General features: G+C 49.0%; 1 protein-coding gene across 1 annotated transcript; it reads right to left on the bottom strand.

Annotated features, from left to right (window-relative positions):
- Positions 1-2: 2 nt before the first annotated feature.
- DOLPP1 (dolichyldiphosphatase 1) lies at positions 3-17,680 on the bottom strand. Its single transcript, XM_073541015.1, has 8 exons — positions 17,459-17,680; positions 13,991-14,091; positions 13,829-13,913; positions 11,551-11,650; positions 11,180-11,278; positions 10,975-11,103; positions 3,094-3,183; positions 3-2,030 (listed from the first exon to the last, which is right to left on the bottom strand). Exons 1-8 carry the CDS (start codon positions 17,532-17,534, stop codon positions 1,994-1,996), a joined length of 717 nt encoding a protein of 238 aa, XP_073397116.1. The 5' UTR covers positions 17,535-17,680; the 3' UTR covers positions 3-1,993.
- Positions 17,681-23,599: the final 5,919 nt, after the last annotated feature.

Raw genomic sequence — 23,599 nt, 5'->3', positions numbered from 1 at the left:
AATGCAGACTTTTTGCATAATTTTTATTTTAAAATAAAAATGTCATGTTTCAATTCATCGGACTCACAGAACAAAACAAACGAGTGACGCGTTTGTGCCAGGAGCCGCTGGTCAGTCACCATAACATGGGGGTCACTGTGTTGCCATCTGTGCTATGGAGCTGAAGAAATAGACTGATGCTCACATCTCACGGTAAAGGGATTGTCCAAGACTGCCCAGAGACAGTGCCCCTCTTGTCCACAGGCTGTGCCTGGTATTGCAGCAAATAAATGCACCGCCAGACACTCTGCAACACCAGATGGGAAAAGTGAGAGATGCTGGATCATACATTTGCCAACTCAACCATAAGTTTGTGCATGGACAATCCCTTTAACTACCAGCTGAGCCTCACATGTGCACATTTTGGTGGGAGGTGAACTTTCACAGTCTCTCCATGCAGTTGCTGTTCTCCTCCTTTCGATCACTCAGCATCGGTCCACACGGGACATATAGACGATGATGGCAGACATTCAAATCGGCCTGCCGTAAGCCCTTTCCACATGGACAGATAATTCTACTATAGCTGACATGTATACAGATAGTAAAGCTCATTCACACTGGCAGATACAGGGGGTGCGGATTCTCTAGTGGACAATTCAGAATCGGGGGCAGATGGTCACCTCTGATAATCGGCCATTGGTGTTACTCCTACCGTAGGGCACGAGGGTTGGTAAAGATCACCCGAGACTTAATCCATTTGCACAAATATAAGGATGGGAGCAGGAGCTGGGCCCGCACAGATACCCGGCAGACGGCGGCTGCCATCTTGTAGGAGAAACACAGTGAGATTTGTCATGAAGACTAAACATGGCTCCATTCTGTCAACTAAAAATGGCCCAAAATAAAACTCCACCATTGAAGCTATTTTAAGGAATCCAGAATGTAGATTTTTTTTTTTTTCGAGGGGGAGGGCAAGTAATACCAGCCCATAAACAAGAGCGGTGCCCTTTCTTTAGATGACTGCATGCTTCCTGACCTATACATTCGAAAATCACTTAAAAGGTAATTCCTTAAGCGTGGCTCCAAGGGTGCGGCTTTATTTTAACCCATGCAAGTTGCAGGACGAACCACATGAGAGGCTACAGAGTGATTCAGCTTCTCACTTACTGCAACAAACATCATCTCCACGGAGTAAGACAAGTAGATTTAAAAATAAAAAAAAAGGAAAACAAAAAAAATTCCGCTGTCACAATTTTCACGCAAACAATTAAAAAATATATATCACTAGTGTTAAAAGGGGTAATTTATAGTCCTTAAATCGAGAGGGGGGGGGGTGAACCATGTTCAAAAGTGCAACAGGAATTGCTTTAAGCCCTCCAGCCGTCAATCATCGATAGGCACCTCGGGAGCATAGCTGAAGCCCATGGGGGTGAGGAGTAGTATTATTAAATCGGCAACCAAAGCTTTTAGTCTGTTGAAGCACGTGGGGTCCATCGTCTACAGGGACTAAAAGTCAGTCCTAAAGCCTCTTCCGCCCCCTTTATAAAAGGAAAAAAAAAATCTGCCCCTGTTTACAGAATCTTCCACCCTATACTTATTAGTCCCAAAGCATTTTATATAAAATATAAATAAATAAAAGGTGGATGTTCATGCAATAAAAAGGGCTGAGATTCGATAGAATTATGAATTTCCTTTGATCATCAGGGAAAAAAATAAAAAAAAGGGGGACACATTAGCTCTTGCAAGTTTCCGTCAATCCGTCTCGGAGAGGGACCGTTGGACGGCGTGTGTTGGTCAGCCCCGATCCTGACATGCAGAGGGCGGCCGCTGGCAAGACAGGCATTGTAAACCGAATAAAAGGCCTCGTTCGCTTTTTTTTCCCGCATTTTGTTTTTGGTCCATCCGTTATAAATGTTCTTCAGTGCGCCATGGGCTGTACCGGCTTCAGTTCCTTGCCAGAATATTATGGATCCTGCCGCCGTCATCCCCCCAAACCTGTCAGCTCGGTTGAGTTTCACTGAAGCTTGGTACCAAGTTTGCGCTGTCTGCTTCTGGACAAGGCAGAAAAAGAATTTAAAAAAAAAAGTTTAAAGAATATTTCCTGTAAGTTACGTGATTGGGCATATAATGAGCAATGGAGGGATGGGTGGGGGAAGGGGTACAAACTCTAGCATCAGGACTGCTGCATTCATTTCATGCTATGTCTTTACATTCAGAGGTCTGTAATGCTGGTTCACCAATCCAAATGCCCCCTCCCCCCCCTAAAAAAAAAAAAAAGTTTGGCCAATGCCACTAATTTCTGCACTATGAGATCAATGGTGCTGATGACCCGGCATCTACACATACCTGAAGGCACAGGCACATTACCTGCTGGACGTGCACGTAGATGGCTAATAAATCAATTTATTTCGCCCTCCTTGGAGTTTCAAGCACTTATTACACACCCCACCCCCAAGGTATTCAGACATAGCCTCCAGCCATGATATTATGCTGCCCAGTAAGCACCAGAGGTACCCATGATACCAGGTGCAGAAGTAAAGACCAGATCAATCATCTTTAAATGCCCAATTATTGAAAAATGTCTAAAGAGAAATAAATATCTTGCAAGCGACAGGAAGGGTTGAAGCAATAAAATGAAGGATGCTCGCGAGCGGTGCGGATCCGGTGGTCTCCGCCACTACAGGAAGCAATAATATTGAGTCCTGTGATTGGCTGCAGAGGTCAGAAGACTGAGGGAGAACATCGCCCATAGCACATCTGACGACATCCCTTTCCAGTGACCTGCCCAAGTGACCGATGCTGAATCCACAGCGGCTGGAGCGAGCCAGCCATGTCATTGATTTCAAACCACCTCTGCCATTTGCAACTTTTTTTCTTTAAGACAATCCCTGTAAAAACGATAGGTGTCTTTAGGAGAGGCAATCAATGTTAGGCCCCACCACGAATCATCAGCCCCTCATCCTCCGCATACTTTAAAGTGACTTCCACAGAGCGGACAACAACTAGAAAGCGAAGGCCATTCTGGGAGCTGTCGTTTAAGAGCAGCTGACAAGTGACAAGCTGGAGATCCCTGTTCCACCCGCTTCAAAGAAACGCCAGCCTTGGCATAGTTACCTGGCTTCTGATCGAGTGACTGTGTATTCAAACCACAAGATATTGGGAATTAGACTGGTGTCACGGATAAGAAAAAATTCGGAAATTGGCCTGAAAGAACATTTTTTTTTATAATATTATATACATACACGTATACATACCCACAGATAACAGGGTGAAGAAAGACATAAGAGAAGGGGCCAAAGAATAAAGCCACTACTACTATAGTGCCCTCCATTACAGTCTAGTGCAATGGTGGTTAATTCGTATTTTGGGGTGCGCATGTCTATATGGGTACAATACACAGTTCCAATCGCATTCCTGCATGTCACATGGACCAGGGTGCTGTGTCTCCCCTTTTCAGGTGGACTGAGACCTACCTGTTTAGGATCTCCCTTTTACTTATTGGAGTAACTGAACAGCTGAGAGTACTCATCAGGCAGCGTTGGGATCCCCAGCAACTACCATGGCACCCCTATGTTGTGAATGCGGGACCTGGGATTGGGTCATGTAATAATATTTGTGAGCTCTCTGTGGATCTGAGGCAAAAGACTGAGCAGATAATCGTTCAACAGACACCTGTCTTCCCAGAGATCTCTAGAGATACAAGTCTCATCTATGACGATTGCCCAGTAATCCAGATTAATCTGATAATCCGGATATACTTGTACTGGATTAACAAATCCAATTTTGGTAGCGGTGGTCTCCGCAGACAGCTCCATCAATGAAGCAGATCTGAAAGTGACGAAGAAGTATTGCAGATATTCAGACCCATCTGTCTTCATGGTCCTAACCATAATGAGGGTCCGGATCCCACAACCGCTGCCACTCTGTTCAAAGTTCATAGGGCTGATTTAGATAGTCTCATACACTGCAAGGCTCCATCTTGGTCCCCTGTTCCTCCTCACAGCACAGTTGTGTGTTGCACTCAGTTACCCCACCGGTCTCATGGGTTTTGTATGGGGCGGCAGCAGTCGTGCACAATCATGCAAGTCTATTTAATCCAGACAATGATGAGGGGGAATCAGGACAGATGTTCTAGTGATTCATAAGAATCCCAGTGATCAGACATTTATCACCAATACTGTGGATAAGCAATGAATGTCTGTAGTGGAAATATAAATTTGTAGGCGATGTATGGTTGCCAATTAACTAGCATCTGTCCTTAGGCGGCAGGTCTCACAAAGGTGATAACAGATGTTATCCTGAGAAAATAGGGATTTTTGTGTACTCACCGAAAAATCCTCTTCTCCGAGCCATTCATTGGGGGACACAGACAGTGGGTGTTATGCTGCTTGCCACTAGGAGGACACTAAGTAAACCAGAAAAAAGTTAGCTCCTCCCCTGCAGTATACACCCTCTCGCTGGATGAGATATCTCCATTTCAGTGAAAAAAGGAGTAGGAGCTTAAACAGTCAACAATAACCATAACTATGTCAAAACCTAAGAATGCTACAAATGAGCCAGTAGGGCGGGTGCTGTGTCCCCCAATGAATGGCTCGGAGAAAAGGATTTTACGGTGAGTACACAAAAATCCCTATTTCTCCTACGCCTCATTGGGGGACACAGACAGTGGGACGTCCTAAAGCAGTCCCTGGGTGGGGAGCATACATCTGCTAATACCCCATGTAACACTGAGGTACTGCCGATTGCAGGATGCGTCTGCCGAGAGCTGCATCCGCAGAGGCTTGAGAATGAATTTGGTAATGTTTTTTAAAAGTATGCAGACTGGACCAAGTCGCAGCCTTGCAGACCTGTTCTGCTGAGGGCTTGTGCCGAATGGCCCAAGAGGTGCCCACTGACCGGGTAGAATGCGCCTTAATCCCTGCGGGACAGACGCGTTCCTGACATGGTAGGATTCCGGAATCGCCAAGCGAATCCACCTGGCTAGACCCTTCCTATGCCCCTCTGGAAGCATGAACAGGGCATCTGACCTGCAGAAGGGAGCCGTCCGCGAGATGTACCGTCTCAGCGCCCTAACCACATCCAAGGTGTGGAGGGCCTTCTCAATGCGATGGACTGGCGCCGGACAAAAGGAAGGCAAAACAATTTCCTCGTTGAGATGGAAAGAGGAGACGACCTTGGGCAGGAAGGACTGGGACGTCCTGAGAACTACCTTGTCCTGATAAATTCAGGAATGGAGAGCGACAGGACAGGGCTGCCAATTCCGAAACTCGTCTGATTGACGTAATTGCCACTAGACAGAGCACCTTCCAAGAGTGGACGGTTCAATTACACGTCCTGCAGCGGTTCGAAAGGGACCTCCTGTAAGGCCCCGAGAACCAGCTTAAGGTCCCATGAATCCAATGGCCTTCTATAAGGAGGCGCCACATGGGAATCTCCTTGAATGAACGTCTTGACCTGAGGTTTGGTGGCAATTGTACGTTGGAAAAGCACTGACAAGGCCGAAATTTGGCCCTTGAGTGAGGTAAGCGCGAGGCCTGAGTTTAATCCGGATTGAAGGAACTCCAATATGGCTGGAATGGAGAACACCAGAAAGGATCGACCATGATCCTTGCACCATAAAAAGAAGATTTTCCAGGTGCGGTGATAGATACGCCTGGACACAGGCTTCCTAGCACTAATCGTAGAAATCACGTCGTGAGAGAGCCCAGCCCGTGCTAAAATCCAGGATTCAACGGCCACGCCGTCAAAGACAGGGCTCCGGAGTTCTGGTGGTAAATCGGGCCCTGAGAAAGATCCGTGCAATCTGGAAGTCGCCAGGGGACGTCGGCGACTAGTTGTATTAGTTCTGCATACCAAGCTCGGCGTGGCCATTCTGGCGCGACTAGGATCACTGGTACACCCTCCTCTCTGATCTTCTTGATGACCCTCGGAAGCAAGGGAAGAGGGGGAAAGATGTACGGGAGCCGGAACCGGTGCCATTGCAGAACTAGGGCGTCAGCTCCGATGGCGCATGGATCGCGCGATCGGGCAATGAACCGAGACACCTTGTTGTTTAGCCTTGAGGTCATGAGGTCCACATCCGGAGTCCCCCAACGACAACAAATCTGCTCAAAAACTTCCTGATGAAGAGACCACTCTCCCGAGCCAATGCCTCGGCGACTGAGGAAATCTGCCGCCCAATTTTCTACGCACGGGATGTGGATTGCTGAGATGGATGAATGGTTGGTTTCAGCCCAATGGAGGATGTGACTCACTTCGTGCATGGCCATCCTGCTCCAGGTACCTCCCTGGCGGCTGATATACGCTACAGCCGTAGCATTGTCGTATTGGATACTGATGGGGTGACCTGCGAGGAGATGGTGGAAACTCCGTAGAGCAAATCTGATCGCTCGTATCTCCAAAATGTTGATGGGGAGACGTGACTCTCGGGTTGACCAACGACCCTGTGTCGTGTGGTGACGAAAGACCGCACCCCAGCCGAGAAGACTTGCGTCGGTGGTTACAACCAACCATCTTACTGGGAGAAAAGACCTCCTTTGATTCAGGGAGGACCTCAGTGTCCACCACCTGAGGGCTTGCCTGACCCTCAGGGACAGAAGGATCCGACGGTCCAGGGAGAACGGGTTCTTGTCCCAAGCTAACAGCAACACATGTAAGGGACGGAGATAGAACTGCGCAAATGGAACTGCTTCCATCGCAGCTACCATCTTTCCGAGAACTCTCATGCTGAAACGAATAGAGAGAGAAGCTGGACGAGAAAGCTTCCGCACTGCCTGTTGTAAGGCTTGCGTCTTTTCTGGAGGGAGAATGACCAACCTGCGGGAAGCGTCTAAGATCATTCCTAAAAAGGAAATCTGCTAAGCCGGTGTTGGGGAAGACTTTGCGAAGTTTATCCTCCACCCCAGGCGCAAAAGTGTATTTACTGTTATTCCACGGATTCCTCGCAGGCTGGAAGGGACAGACCCTTGATGAGCAGATCGTCCAGATACGGTAACACCACTACTCCCAGAGAGTAGAGAATGGCCATGACAGCCGCCATGACCTTGGTAAAGACCCTGGGGGCAGTGGCGAGTCTGAAGGGCAAGGCAATGAACTGTAAGTGTTCCTGGTGAATTGCAAAACAAAGGAACTGCTGGTGAGACAGGCAGATTGGAATGTGCAGGTAAGCGTCCTTGATGTCGATGGATGCTAGGAACTCTCCTTTTTCCATGGAAGCGACAACTGATCGGCGAGATTCCATTCGGAATCGCCGAACCGTGACAAACTGATTTAACAGTCTGAGATCCATAATGGGTCGCATTGTCCCGTCCTTCTTTGGAACCACAAAAAGGTTTGAATAAAATCCCCTGAACCTCTCGTGATGAGGGACCGGAATGATGACTCCGTCCTTTAAGAGAGCCTGAACAGCCCGAAGGAAGGCTCTTGTCTTTCCCTTGGGGGAAGAGGAAAGGAAAAAGCGAGTTGGAGGGGGAGAGGAAAACGCTATCTTGTATCCGGAGGTCACCAGGTCCCTGACCCACTTGTCGTGGACGACCGCGAGCCAGGTGTGGCTGAAGGAACGTAGGCGACCGGCTACTCTGTCGGCATCCGCCGGATACCGCAACAAGTCATTGTGTAGATCTATGAGATCTGGCTCCCCTGGATCCAGAAGCCCTAGGCCTGGGTTTCCAAGAGCGGTTAGGTCTGTATGAGACCTGGGAGCCTCTGTCTCCGCGTGGAGACGGACCTGATCAGGAAGAGAAGGTAGAGGAGGACCAACCGGAGTTGTTGCGAAAACAACAAAAGCGTGTCGGCTGTTGGTTGAGGAAGGAATTTACTTTTTCCTCCGGTAGCATCAGAAATGAGCTGATCCAGTTTCTCTCCAAAATGACGACCCGTTTGAAAAGGGAGAGAAGTCAATGATCTTTTAGATGTGGCATCCGCCCGCCAGTCGCGGAGCCATAGGGCTCTAATTGAGATCGCATTAGCGGCAGTTTGGGCAGCGCAATTGGCGGCATCAAAAGAGGCGTCCACTACACAGTCTGCTGCGTGAATTATCTGCCTGGCGACCGTGGTTGCCTCCGGAGCAAGATTGGTGCCCTGGAAGGAAGTAATCAGGACTTCTGCCCAAGCGGCCATTGCCTTAGTGACCCAAATTGCCGCGAAAGATGGAAAAAGCGCTGCTCCTGAAGCTTCAAAAACTGAACGGGAAAAGGTAGTCAGTCAATCTGACGATCGGAGGGGTTTCTGATTGAGGAACCCTCAGAAACTGATAGAAGCAAGACGCGATACAGGCGGGTCCACCAGGGGGGACTGTAACCAATCCTTCATTAGGCCTGGATCTAAGGGTATTTAGCCTGAGTAGACTTTTGCCCTGTGAACCGCTTATGCGGACGATCTCTATGTTTCTGGACAATTTCCTTAAAGTCCGGATGGCTGGTAAATAACCTGCGCACACGCTTCGCTTGGTTTTCTTAAGTGAGATAGGATGTGCTGGAGCGGGACCATTATCCTCATCCAACTTCAGAATCCTGTTGACTGATTCTATAAGTCATGCTTGCTGAGAACTCCAGGAGAGGGAGAGGCACAAACGGGACTAAGGGACGCGTCATGGGTCCGCTTTCTAGAGACCTGACCATCCCTTGACCGAGTACGGCCCCTGCTGGTGGACGGTTCCCGGCCGACGCCAGAGCCTTCCTCGGGGGGACGCCTTCTGGCTTAAAGAGTCCTCCCGGAGGGAGAATATAGCCTGGGTCAGAGACTCCACCGACCGTGACAGGGACGCAGCCCACTCAGGGGTACTAAATGCAGGAGGCCCGTCAGCAGCAGCGGCGGCGAGGGGCGATTGAGCGCAGGTCGGGGCGCATTCCGTGCATAACGGATTAGTCTGTGCACTGGGTAGGGCAGACTTGCAAGTGGTACACACGGTAAAAAAAAGCAGTGTGCTTTTTAGCCGCCCGTTTAGCCTCCTTAGATTGAGACATAGCGCTCCTGAAAGGGTTAACGGCAGAGTCTGGTGCAGCGAACGTGCCAGGAAGGGATTAAGCTTTAATCTGAGGGCAGATGCAGCTTACTCGGTCCTATGCTGTGTCCCCCGGGAGGAATAGCGGTGGCCCTGTGGTGTCACCCGGTATCCGGCAGAATGCTCGCCTCACAGATTCCAGAGCAGGCTGAGGTAAAAGGACATGGCCCCCGAGATAATTGCGGCGATAATAGCGCGGGCGGCGCTATTCAAATTGCGGCCTAGTAGGCCGGAAAAGCTGGGGGCTAAATTTCTGAGCCTACCCACGGTGGGCGGGGCGGGATGGCACTAGTGGGCTGTGCTATTAAAATTGCGGCCTAGCAGGCCGGAAAGCCTGGGACCAAATTTTTCGGGGTACCCGCAGTAGCGCCAAGGGGGGGGGGGGCAGGGGGGGTGGGGGAGTGCACCGCCGCTGACGCTACGTCAGTGCTTCTCCCGGGAGCCAGGACCCGACCCCATACCTCAACTCCAGTGCTCAGTCCGGCCATCTAAGCAGGCTCTCATCTCCTGGGCTGATGTAGCAGAGCTGGAGGAGTTCTTAAAAGGGGCCATGCTCAATCGATCCTCCCTATGATAGGGGGATGGAGAGCTATGGGGCTGATTCAGGGCCTACGTAAGCGCTGTTCAGTCTTCTCCATTGCGCCTGCCCTCATATCCGTAAGCGCTGTCCATGGAATACCGAACTCCGGTCGCAAGGATCATCGCCAAAATTGCTAAAGGAATCGACCCCAAACGTCGCAGGAAAGTGTATGGGGAGGTATACTCCACGTGCTTGCCTGTTGTTGGTTCGGGGGAGAGCGGGACGTAGAAAGGAACCATCGCCCCCTTCACTCCGTTAATTAAAAAATAAAAATTTACAGAAAAATTCAAAAATAAAAACGGTGGGGTCTGAAACCAGACCCAAGTGCCTCCTACAGACCCTAAGCATGAACTGGAGATATCAAATCCAGCAAGAGGGTGTATACTGCAGGGGAGGAGTTAACTTTTTTCTGGTTTACTTAGTGTCCTCCTAGTGGCCAGCAGCATAACACCCACTGTCTCTGTGTCCCCCAATGAGGCGTAGGAGAAAGGCAGTTTCCTGTTCTCAGACCCCAGGGTGCATTCCTGGGAACACACAGAATTGGAAACATTTCACACCCCTTGAAGGCAGACACTAAATGGGACCTATTTGCAGCCTGACAATTTATATTTACTATGGGAAAGAAATGCTAAGACAACCTTTAGAAAAACAATGTATTCATTGTTTTGCCTATTTGTACGTCATTTTTATTCCCATATTTTTATATCCTTTTATTGTAAGCACTGTGCCTTTTCTATTAAAGCTTAAAACTTTAATAAGACAGCCATGCATGCTCTAAAAGAATCCATAGCCTTAGAGTGTATGATCCTGGTGATTGGCAGACAGTAGTAGTACTTCTGGGACTCATCGCCCGTGTGTTCGGTGAGTGGTGGCAGCGTGTAGGAAGCGGGTTGTGTGGCCTGTGTCGAGATGTGATTTATGCTCCCATTGCAGCATAGGACAGAGGTTGAATGCTGGACGGAGTGAGAGGAGATAGATTAACCCTTACAGGCGCAACCCCAAGTCATGTGCTGAGAAGCGGGTACGTGACAATGTCTTTCATGGCAACAGCCCTTAAATGGGTTTATGCGGCGCTGTTAAGAACCGTTCACTTCCGCCTCAGAAGTGAGTGGTGCCAATGACGTCACAGCCCGTTTTAATTATCCAACATACTATGAAAGGTTCCCCAATATTCAACATGACCATGGCTGCTCAACTTCCACTATGAACACAGGAAAGTATTACCTGCATCCTTGCAGGTGTGTAAAGGGGGATAGCTGCCTGGTTCAAATAAATAGTTAAGCCAGCCCCCTTCTGTACCAGTCAATGCAAAGACCGAGAAGGGGCCTACCTGCTTGCTTCATATCAAGAGCTAAAACAGACCCCCATTTGTACCACCAAATGCAAAGATGGATTTAAAAAAAAAAAAACTTACCAGGATGCAATTCTAGGGAACAAGGGGGTGAGAATCTCCTGGGTGATGCCGAACCAAACTATAGCCAAGATACTTCCCGCCACAGCTCCATACGTGACCTGGCTCCAGCTGTGATACACGAGATAGACTCTGCAGGAAGACCACAGCTGTTACCGAACACTCAATAGATAGGGATATAGGACATTAGGATGGGCAGATCCCCTACCTGCTGTACGAGACCAGGGACGCCGCTGTAAGGAGGCACAGGGACAGGACATGGCGCCAGAGCAAGTCCAGGAACCGCGCGTTGTTAGTCTGGTGCATCCTAGAGCAAAAAAAGGCACAAAATGTAATCCGATGTGAGAAAAAATGCTTAACGGGCAAGAGTGCTGCTCGTCTCCAGAGAGAAAACTCTCGGACCTCAAAGAAGCTTGGAGCGGAGGTGATTCTACCACATCCTGGAAAAGTTGTCTAATACACAAAGTGTGACCTGCTCTCTGACCGGACCAGCGCCACACATACAACCACTTATCCTAGTCACCAATCTCTGAGGTGACCATGAACAGCCCGAGAGCCAAGCCATTGTCAATGCCTCACCTTAAGTACAGGAAGAGGAAGGAGTACACAGAGAAGAACCACATGAATTGGGAATGACTAGAAGGCAAGCCGTACTCTGTGGTGACCGTCGCATGTGTTCCTGGAAGAAGAGAAAAGCAAAATAAGACGCCATAAAATAAGATCAGACAGACACTCAGCAACCCCAACCCTGCAAACCCTACTGACCCCAGCCATGCAAACCCCCGCTGACCCCAGCTATGCAGACCCCAACCCTACAAACCCCGCTGACCCCAACCCTGCTAACCCCAGCCATGCAAACAACAACCCTGCAAATGCCGCTGACTTCAAGCCTACAAATTCCAACCCTACAAACCCAAAACTTGAAAACCCTGCTGACTCCAAGTCTACAAAGCCCAACCCTCCCTATAAACTTCAAACTTGCAAACCTGGCTAACCCCAACCCTGCAAACCCACCTGACCCCAACCCCACTGACATCAAGCCTGCAAACCCCAACCCTGCAAACCCTGCAATCATGATCTGTGCACATTTTAGCTTTTAACTGGAGATAGATGCTGGGAATAATTTACAACATCCACCCCTGTACAGCCATATAGCGGAATGCATTGGTGATTGGCCACAATTAAAAAAAAAAAAAAAAATTAAAAATCCTCTACTGTACCACTATGTTTTACACTAAAGGGCTGCATCAGGTCCCTGTGCATACATGTAAAACACAAGCCGCGGAGACACCATCACGTTTCTCAACGCAAGCAATGACTAGCCAGGTCTTTCCCCGGGAAGGAACAACCACAGGAAGGGCAGTCTCTAATGAAGGAGACCACCTATGCCAAAACATGGTATCCATCCACAGATAGCTGTTTCGGGGTATTGCCCCTCATCAATGTGGAGTAGGAAACTGGCCAGTAGGAGCAATGCCTAGTAGAAGACTGTGAAAAATGAGGATGAATGAACTCATGGAGATCAACATCCAACACTGCGGAGACACCATCACATGTTTCTCAATGCAGTGATTCTAGAGCAAAGCCCCCATCCCTTATGGGAAATATGTAAAATATGCAAAACACAAGCCGCGGAGACACCATCACATGTTTCTCAACGCAAGCAATGACTAGCCAGGTCTTTCCCCGGGAAGGAACAACCACGGGAAGGGCAGTCTCCAATGAAGGAGACCACCTATGCCAAAACATGGTATCCATCCACAGACAGCTGTTTCGAAGTATTGCCCCTCATCAGTGTGGAGTAGGAAACTGGCCAGTAGGAGCAATGCCTAGTAGAAGACTGTGAAAAATGAGGATGAATGAACTCATGGAGATCAACATTCAACACTGCAGAGACACCATCACGTTTCTCAACGCAGTGATTCTAGAGCAAAGCCCCCATCCCTTATGGGAAATATGTAAAATATGCAAAACACAAGCGCGGAGACACCATCACGTTTCTCAACGCAAGCAATGACTAGCCAGGTCTTTCCCCGGGAAGGAACAACCACGGGAAGGGCAGTCTCCAATGAAGGAGACCACCTATGCCAAAACATGAGTTCATTCATCCTCATTTTTCACCCTGTGCATACATGTGACATATGTCCCAGCACATACACCAAATTTAGAGTGCAGATATTACACAGACCCAAAACTAACACTAATCCTACCGATTCTATTTAAAACACTGACCTCCTACTACCCAAATAACCCGAACAGACCACAGTCATTGACCTTACTAATTCTACTGACCTTGGCCTTACTTTCCCTAATAACCATGGCCTTACTAATGATACTGACAAACCACCATACCAACTCTAATATCCATATTAATCCTGTCCTTATCAATAATCACCTTACTGACCACGACAACACTAACACTTTTGACACCAACACTTAGAACCTGAATAAGCCTACTAACTTCCTACTTTACTAACCTTATGGAGCCTAATCCTTATAACCTTACTAATCCTACCAACCTTCTGACCCTATTGGCCCTGACCTTTCCTTACTGTTACACCCTTACTAATCCTAATGACCCAACTGAGTCAAACCTCAATAAACCCACTGACCCTAACCTTACTAACCATAATAACACTGACCTTACTAATTTTCGGCCACTTGGGGCCGTCCTGCATATTTGCTGTCCAGGGTTCCTGCAATAAGCCTTCACCTTGATGCTGAGCTCTACTGAATGTGACATAACGAGCAGCTGTGTGTATCCTGCTGGGCAGGAATGACGATGAGGTGCACAGTCTGCTCGCCATGAACAGCGAGCAGCAGCCCCTCGCCCGGTCGCCTGAGCTCCCTCACTTACCTTCACATGGACGCGGCTCTCTTACAATATTCTTAATTAACCAGTTTACACCTTCATTCATTACCAAACCCCCCAGGAAGGAAATCTGGAAAAGACAGGAGACAGTGAGCTGGAATCTGACACCCTCCGATATAAGGTGTTGGGGGTATAATGAAAGCTCACCGTGTGCAATTCCCTCTTGAAAATGATGAGAGTCACGAAACTGATGAGAATGACTAATGGTCCCAGGCTGAGGTATGCCAACAGCTGCCCGTAGACGTCTCCTGGATGAAGGAGGACACAAAAATAAAGTGGTGAGCAAATGGATTCTGGTCCAGCTATAGCAAAGGCAACTGACAGCAGAGGCACCCAACATAGGAAGGCTACTACACGAGAACAGGCGCAGATGGAAACGGAGCACAGCCACCGAGTGGGAAACAACTTTCCATGTTTCTCTTATACACATGGAGACCATAGAGGGGGCTTCAATCATTCCCACCCTCATGGATCTAAATCCATGGACTTTAACTGTATGTGATTATTCCATTTATCAACTCGGACTGGAAAATGCCAATTTAACTAGGTGTAAGCCCCAAAACGGAACATTGGGTGCAATTCACCTCTCAAACAGTGAAATATTAACCCAAGCCCGGCAACTCGGGACGGCGACCCGGGAAGGGCTCCAGCCCAGCAGCTCGGGATGGCGACCTGGGAAAGGCTCCTGACCGGCAGCTCTGGACAGTGACCCAAGAGAATCCCCAGTCCGGCAACTTGGGACAGCGACCCAGGAAGGGCCCTAGCTCGGCACGGCGACCCGGAAAGGTCCCCAGCTTGGGATGGCAACCAGGGAAGGACCCGCTCCTGAGCAGCTTGACGTGTCCAAGTAGGACAGTAAAGAAGTGATTTTACAAACCAATTGCCCATTGAAATGGTAACACCTGTCCCTCAGCCACTCCATTATCCAGCAGGAATGAGCGCCCCCCCATAGGCTTGGTAAGAACATATCTGGGTAAATTACCAGTGTCATAGAAATGTGACTTATTTAGTTGCAGCGCAGAGGAACAACCTCATGAATAATTGATTGTGGCAGTTTTGCTGAGCCATTAAAAACCACATGAAATATTCAGGGAAAGCTCAGAGCGGAAGAATCTAAATGAGAGAAATGTGACCACATACAGTCTGCGGAGGAAGAGGTCGCATCCAGCATTTAAGAAGGCGTGTTTCCTATAAGACGGAAATTAGAAGGGGTTGTCCAGCTCATAAAAACACAATACATCTAAAAAAACAATACATACATAAAAGCTACTAATATTTGTTTTAAGAAAGGTGCCGTCATATTAACATCTCAGCATCGGTCCTGGGTGCTCCACTTCCGATTAGTGTTCGCCAACGGGGCCAATATTGTATGATAAGGGGGCTGGCCGACAGGGTCATTTTAATAGCTTCTCTAAGGAGAGATGAGGGGCTGGATCACCTATTGAAATGTGAGACAGACAGCCCCCTTCCTTTGTGGAACTCAAGTCAGAAGTAAAGCTGCATAAGCCAGGACTGCCACCTCTCATAATACATGGATATTAGTACAGTTCTATATGTATTTCTATATAACCCGTTACAGAGAATCAATATCTACAGGGGGTGCATTTAGCAATAGGGACGATCACCTGATATTATACTAAATTGAGGATCTGCAACATCAGACATTGTCCATGAAATGAGCAAGACCAGCAGCATCATGTGCATCTCAGATTACCCTTTATGGCACCGTTTTAGTACGCTTTCCATCAAACATCACATATGAACATGGCCATAGATTTACTGGATTTTCTTCTTTTCCCCCCACTTAGTAGAGTGGTGGTAGGTTTGCTCTTTATCATGACTTGTGAGCAGCCATACAACCCAAACGGAAAAGTGACCCGGGCAGCTTACTGATAAGACGTGACTCAGTTACCAGACTCTTTCCTTCTTGTGCCTGCAGATAGCCACCAAGAAAGGATCAGAGAGAACGTGATGACTCCCCTTCTCGCAGGAGCCTTGCCCTGTATTGCCCCACGCCAGGTTATTCGCCCCGCACACAGGCGATAGATTTGCCATTCAAATCCCTGTGTTGTTTTAGGATGAGCTCTTCGTCTACGGACCTGCACCTGGGTCATGACAGTTCATGTCTGAGTTTAGGCATCGAATCAAATGTCAGATTGTCTTGAGTACACATTAAAAAAAAAACTACCGTTTTGTGTTTACAGCTCCCATGCAGACATATGAACCTTAGTAGACGCTGACTACCAAACATGCATGTAGTTTGATTTAGCAGTTAAAGGGTTATTCCCAGCAATATATGTCATGATGAGAGCTGAGCAAAAAGATTCACGGGACCCTGGAGCGGCAGCCCCCGGACCAGAGTCCTGGATCCTCCTAAGCGCCTGTAGTGCCCACAATGCCAACAAGTAAGCACCTCTATACCTATAGGTGAGCAGAAGTGTCGAACAAAACGGTGCACGATCAAACTACACACACGCCTTGTTTATCACCTGTAACCATAGAAACACATAAACCTGTATAGGAGCTGTGAACACAAAACCGTAGGATAGTTTTATTAGCATTGTTTATACTGCAAGTTGATATTCTCTCTTTGCAAAAAGCTGCAATACATGACGGGATGGGGCCAGTTGAACTGACGCAATCTTCCCAAAAATGTATTCCCTTATGAGACAGGGGAAAACATACTGATCGCCAGGACCCCACGATGTTCCCGAGTAGTGGGCTCTACAGAGCATGTGCACTCCTACTCCAGTGAGAGCCGCAAACCAGGGATCACTGGGAGCCCCGGTGAGTTATCCCTTATCCTATTGATAGGGGATGACTTGCTGTCCCTTTTAGATATAAGGAGCCATTTAAAATAAGGCACCCCACAATTGTCAGTCAAGGGTCATGGCAAAAAGTGAATAAGAAGCTTTTACAGACATGGTGGCAAAGAGGGCTTCAGCAGACCGGGAGCAGACAGGGCATCTCATCAGGACCTGGCGGTCACGGTCCTGGAGGGCCAATGGGCGCCAATAAACAAAACCATGGTGGTGCAACTTACAACAAGTAATCAGGTTATGGACAGCGACATTTATGGGGTTAAAAAGCAGCAATAAGGGGTTAACTCCAATTGCTGGCTGTAATATACACCGGACCCGGCCACTGACCCCGCTCTATACACCAGCACTGGCTACAAGACGATATACTGCATTCTGTAACAGGAAGGGGTTAATAGCGACATGGAAACAGAACTATAAACCATTTTGAGGAATTGTCAACAAAGACGAAAATAACGTCCCAGTCTGTATTGGAAACATAACGTATACATGTCCCGACCAGCAAAGTGTATACAGCACTGACGTCACACTGCACACTGAGAAAAACACAGTGGAAACCATCGTGTCCCTCCATGACCGTGCACACACAACACAGCAGGGGAACCTGCCGAAAGTGCGCCGCGCATGCGTACTGACCCGCCACACTACTTGACACCAGCCTAAGATACACTGCGCCTGCGTACAACCCAGACGGTCCCGTACAGGGATCACAATATCGCCATTAAATATTTCTTCAAACCAATCTCTATCACCCGTCAGCAAGCGGAGGCGAGAAAAAGGGAAGAAAGTCATTTACCTGCAGGATATTCAACGTGCGAGAGGGAAACTGGGCGCCACTGAGCCGAGAGCGAGCACTGGTCACCGGCCGACATCTTACCCGGATACCGGGCGTATGGGAGAAACGGTAGATGCTAAATCCCAGTGAGCAGAAAGGACCTGCGATGACGTCATGACCATTTGACCAGACTGTGGGAGGAGCGATAGTACAGAATACAGGAAGTGAGGTGGAAAGGGGCTGCGTCTGATACACAGGGGGGCAGGCTAGTGATGGGTAGTTCGGCTCTTTTTGGTGATCCGGCTCATTCGGCTCCGCTCACCATAAAGAGCCGGCTCTTTTGGCTCTTTAAACGGCTCTTCTTTTAAATAGAAATCCGTTTTCCACAGTCCTCGTTCTAGGTCTTTGCCTGTGAAGTGAGAGCCTCATTCTCCACCTGTGTGACGCAGTGTAGACTGGTATTCAGCATTGCTGCTTCCTCAGAGTGTCAGCTCTCCTGTACAGTGAGGCCTCATTATACCCCTGTATAAGGATCTAGTGACACAGTGTAGACTATTATTCAGCATTGCTGTCTCCTCAGATTGTCAGCTCTTGTGATCAGGTCCCGGCTCCTCACTCCGGTCTCTCCTGTACAGTGAGGCCTCATTATACCCCTGTATAAGGATCTAGTGACGCAGTGTAGACTGTTATTCAGCATTGCTGTTTCCTCAGATTGTCAGCTCTTGTGATCAGGTCCCGGCTCCTCACTCCGGTCTCTCCTGTACAGTGAGGCCTCATTATATCCCTGTATAAGGATCTAGTGACGCAGTGTAGACTGTTATTCAGCATTGCTGTCTCCTCAGATTGTCAGCTCTTGTGATCAGGCCCCTGCTCCTCACTCCGGTCTCTCCTGTACAGTGAGGCCTCATTATACCCCTGTATAAGGATCTAGTGACGCAGTGTAGACTGTTATTCAGCATTGCTGTTTCCTCAGATTGTCAGCTCTTGTGATCAGGTCCCGGCTCCTCACTCCGGTCTCTCCTGTACAGTGAGGCCTCATTATATCCCTGTATAAGGATCTAGTGACGCAGTGTAGACTGTTATTCAGCATTGCTGTCTCCTCAGATTGTCAGCTCTTGTGATCAGGCCCTTGCTCCTCACTCCGGTCTCTCCTGTACAGTGAGGCCTCATTATACCCCTGTATAAGGATCTAGTGACGCAGTGTAGACTATTATTCAGCATTGCTGTTTCCTCAGATTGTCAGCTCTTGTGATCAGGCCCCCGCTCCTCGCTCCGGTCTCTCCTGTACAGTGAGGCCTCATTATACCCCTGTATAAGGATCTAGTGACGCAGTGTAGACTGTTATTCAGCATTGCTGTGTCCTCAGATTGTCAGCTCTTGTGATCAGGCCCCGGCTCCTCGCTCCGGTCTCTCCTGTACAGTGAGGCCTCATTATACCCCTGTGTAAGGATCTAGTGACGCAGTGTAGACTGTTATTCAGCATTGCTGTGTCCTCAGATTGTCAGCTCTTGTGATCAGGCCTCTGCTCCTCGCTCCGGTCTCTCCTGTACAGTGAGGCCTCATTATATCCCTGTATAAGGATCTAGTGACGCAGTGTAGACTGTTATTCAGCATTGCTGTCTCCTCAGATTGTCAGCTCTTGTGATCAGGCCCCTGCTCCTCACTCCGGTCTCTCCTGTACAGTGAGGCCTCATTATACCCCTGTATAAGGATCTAGTGACGCAGTGTAGACTGTTATTCAGCATTGCTGTTTCCTCAGATTGTCAGCTCTTGTGATCAGGTCCCGGCTCCTCACTCCGGTCTCTCCTGTACAGTGAGGCCTCATTATATCCCTGTATAAGGATCTAGTGACGCAGTGTAGACTGTTATTCAGCATTGCTGTCTCCTCAGATTGTCAGCTCTTGTGATCAGGCCCCTGCTCCTCACTCCGGTCTCTCCTGTACAGTGAGGCCTCATTATACCCCTGTATAAGGATCTAGTGACGCAGTGTAGACTATTATTCAGCATTGCTGTTTCCTCAGATTGTCAGCTCTTGTGATCAGGCCCCCGCTCCTCGCTCCGGTCTCTCCTGTACAGTGAGGCCTCATTATACCCCTGTATAAGGATCTAGTGACGCAGTGTAGACTGTTATTCAGCATTGCTGTGTCCTCAGATTGTCAGCTCTTGTGATCAGGCCCCGGCTCCTCGCTCCGGTCTCTCCTGTACAGTGAGGCCTCATTATACCCCTGTGTAAGGATCTAGTGACGCAGTGTAGACTGTTATTCAGCATTGCTGTGTCCTCAGATTGTCAGCTCTTGTGATCAGGCCCCCGCTCCTCGCTCCGGTCTCTCCTGTACAGTGAGGCCTCATTATACCCCTGTATAAGGATCTAGTGACGCAGTGTAGACTGTTATTCAGCATTGCTGCTTCCTCAGATTGTCAGCTCTTGTGATCAGGCCTCTGCTCCTCGCTCCGGTCTCTCCTGTACAGTGAGGCCTCATTATACCCCTGTATAAGGATCTAGTGATGCAGTGTAGACTGTTATTCAGCATTGCTGCTTCCTCAGATTGTCAGCTCTTGTGATCAGGCCTCTGCTCCTCGCTCCGGTCTCTCCTGTACAGTGAGGCCTCATTATACCCCTGTATAAGGATCTAGTGACGCAGTGTAGACTATTATTCAGCATTGCTGTTTCCTCAGATTGTCAGCTCTTGTGATCAGGTCCCGGCTCCTCACTCCGGTCTCTCCTGTACAGTGAGGCCTCATTATATCCCTGTATAAGGATCTAGTGACGCAGTGTAGACTGTTATTCAGCATTGCTGTCTCCTCAGATTGTCAGCTCTTGTGATCAGGCCCCTGCTCCTCACTCCGGTCTCTCCTGTACAGTGAGGCCTCATTATACCCCTGTATAAGGATCTAGTGACGCAGTGTAGACTATTATTCAGCATTGCTGTTTCCTCAGATTGTCAGCTCTTGTGATCAGGCCCCCGCTCCTCGCTCCGGTCTCTCCTGTACAGTGAGGCCTCATTATACCCCTGTATAAGGATCTAGTGACGCAGTGTAGACTGTTATTCAGCATTGCTGTGTCCTCAGATTGTCAGCTCTTGTGATCAGGCCCCGGCTCCTCGCTCCGGTCTCTCCTGTACAGTGAGGCCTCATTATACCCCTGTGTAAGGATCTAGTGACGCAGTGTAGACTGTTATTCAGCATTGCTGTGTCCTCAGATTGTCAGCTCTTGTGATCAGGCCCCCGCTCCTCGCTCCGGTCTCTCCTGTACAGTGAGGCCTCATTATACCCCTGTATAAGGATCTAGTGACGCAGTGTAGACTGTTATTCAGCATTGCTGCTTCCTCAGATTGTCAGCTCTTGTGATCAGGCCTCTGCTCCTCGCTCCGGTCTCTCCTGTACAGTGAGGCCTCATTATACCCCTGTATAAGGATCTAGTGATGCAGTGTAGACTGTTATTCAGCATTGCTGCTTCCTCAGATTGTCAGCTCTTGTGATCAGGCCTCTGCTCCTCGCTCCGGTCTCTCCTGTACAGTGAGGCCTCATTATACCCCTGTATAAGAATCTAGTGACGCAGTGTAGACTGTTATTCAGCATTGCTGTCTCCTCAGATTGTCAGCTCTTGTGATCAGGCCCCTGCTCCTCACTCCGGTCTCTCCTGTACAGTGAGGCCTCATTATATCCCTGTATAAGGATCTAGTGACGCAGTGTAGACTGTTATTCAGCATTGCTGCTTCCTTAGATTGTCAGCTCTTGTGATCAGGTCCCGGCTCCTCACTCCGGTCTCTCCTGTACAGTGAGGCCTCATTATATCCCTGTATAAGGATCTAGTGACGCAGTGTAGACTGTTATTCAGCATTGCTGTCTCCTCAGATTGTCAGCTCTTGTGATCAGGCCCCCGTTCCTCACTCCGGTCTCTCCTGTACAGTGAGGCCTCATTATACCCCTGTATAAGAATCTAGTGACGCAGTGTAGACTGTTATTCAGCATTGCTGTTTCCTCAGATTGTCAGATCTTGTGATCAGGCCCCCGCTCCTCGCTCCGGTCTCTCCTGTACAGTGAGGCCTCATTATACCCCTGTATAAGGATCTAGTGACACAGTGTAGACTGTTATTCAGCATTGCTGTGTCCTCAGATTGTCAGCTCTTGTGATCAGGCCCCGGCTCCTCGCTCCGGTCTCTCCTGTACAGTGAGGCCTCATTATACCCCTGTGTAAGGATCTAGTGACGCAGTGTAGACTGTTATTCAGCATTGCTGTGCCCTCAGATTGTCAGCTCTTGTGATCAGGCCCCCGCTCCTCGCTCCGGTCTCTCCTGTACAGTGAGGCCTCATTATACCCCTGTATAAGGATCTAGTGACGCAGTGTAGACTGTTATTCAGCATTGCTGCTTCCTCAGATTGTCAGCTCTTGTGATCAGGCCTCTGCTCCTCGCTCCGGTCTCTCCTGTACAGTGAGGCCTCATTATACCCCTGTATAAGGATCTAGTGACGCAGTGTAGACTGTTATTCAGCATTGCTGTCTCCTCAGATTGTCAGCTCTTGTGATCAGGCCCCTGCTCCTCACTCCGGTCTCTCCTGTACAGTGAGGCCTCATTATATCCCTGTATAAGGATCTAGTGACGCAGTGTAGACTGTTATTCAGCATTGCTGCTTCCTCAGATTGTCAGCTCTTGTGATCAGGCCTCTGCTCCTCGCTCCGGTCTCTCCTGTACAGTGAGGCCTCATTATACCCCTGTATACGGATCTAGTGACGCAGTGTAGACTGTTATTCAGCATTGCTGCTTCCTCAGAGTGTCAGCTCTTGTGATCAGGCCCCTGCTCCTCACTCCGGTCTCTCCTGTACAGTGAGGCCTCATTATACCCCTGTGTAAGGATCTAGTGACGCAGTGTAGACTGTTATTCAGCATTGCTGTGTCCTCAGATTGTCAGCTCTTGTGATCAGGCCCCGGCTCCTCGCTCCGGTCTCTCCTGTACAGTGAGGCCTCATTATACCCCTGTGTAAGGATCTAGTGACGCAGTGTAGACTGTTATTCAGCATTGCTGTGTCCTCAGATTGTCAGCTCTTGTGATCAGGCCCCCGCTCCTCGCTCCGGTCTCTCCTGTACAGTGAGGCCTCATTATACCCCTGTATAAGGATCTAGTGACGCAGTGTAGACTGTTATTCAGCATTGCTGCTTCCTCAGATTGTCAGCTCTTGTGATCAGGCCTCTGCTCCTCGCTCCGGTCTCTCCTGTACAGTGAGGCCTCATTATACCCCTGTATAAGGATCTAGTGACGCAGTGTAGACTGTTATTCAGCATTGCTGTCTCCTCAGATTGTCAGCTCTTGTGATCAGGCCCCTGCTCCTCACTCCGGTCTCTCCTGTACAGTGAGGCCTCATTATATCCCTGTATAAGGATCTAGTGACGCAGTGTAGACTGTTATTCAGCATTGCTGCTTCCTCAGATTGTCAGCTCTTGTGATCAGGCCTCTGCTCCTCGCTCCGGTCTCTCCTGTACAGTGAGGCCTCATTATACCCCTGTATACGGATCTAGTGACGCAGTGTAGACTGTTATTCAGCATTGCTGCTTCCTCAGAGTGTCAGCTCTTGTGATCAGGCCCCTGCTCCTCACTCCGGTCTCTCCTGTACAGTGAGGCCTCATTATACCCCTGTATAAGGATCTAGTGACGCAGTGTAGACTGGTATTCAGCATTGCTGCTTCCTCAGATTGTCAGCTCTTGTAATCAGGCCCCTGCTCCTCACTCCGGTCTCTCCTGTACAGTGAGGCCTCATTATACCCCTGTATAAGGATCTAGTGACGCAGTGTAGACTGTTATTCAGCATTGCTGTGTCCTCAGATTGTCAGCTCTTGTGATCAGGCCCCCGCTCCTCGCTCCGGTCTCTCCTGTACAGTGAGGCCTCATTATACCCCTGTATAAGGATCTAGTGACGCAGTGTAGACTGTTATTCAGCATTGCTGCTTCCTCAGATTGTCAGCTCTTGTGATCAGGCCTCTGCTCCTCGCTCCGGTCTCTCCTGTACAGTGAGGCCTCATTATACCCCTGTATAAGGATCTAGTGACGCAGTGTAGACTGTTATTCAGCATTGCTGTGTCCTCAGATTGTCAGCTCTTGTGATCAGGCCCCCGCTCCTCGCTCCGGTCTCTCCTGTACAGTGAGGCCTCATTATACCCCTGTATA

The sequence above is a fragment of the Dendrobates tinctorius genome, unplaced genomic scaffold, assembly GCF_039654945.1.
Source record: "Dendrobates tinctorius isolate UK_male_01 unplaced genomic scaffold, ASM3965494v1 ptg000120l, whole genome shotgun sequence".
In the NCBI taxonomy this organism is placed as follows: Eukaryota; Metazoa; Chordata; class Amphibia; order Anura; family Dendrobatidae; genus Dendrobates; species Dendrobates tinctorius.
The sequence above is the reverse complement of the archived record's forward strand: the minus strand, read 5'-3'. Positions and strand labels throughout refer to the sequence as shown.

Excerpts from the sequence above, each read along its gene's own strand:
- DOLPP1 (XM_073541015.1), bottom strand. The coding sequence starts at position 17,534 with ATGTCGGCCGGTGACCAGTGCTCGCTCTCGGCTCAGTGGCGCCCAGTT. Across the intron at positions 11,651-13,828 it reads AGAGCCGCGTCCATGTGAAG|GAACACATGCGACGGTCACC; the intron begins GTAAGTGAGGGA and ends CTCTTCTTCCAG. Across the intron at positions 3,184-10,974 it reads TTCCCTAGAATTGCATCCTG|GCCAATTTCCGAATTTTTTC; the intron begins GTAAGTTTTTTT and ends ATGTTCTTTCAG.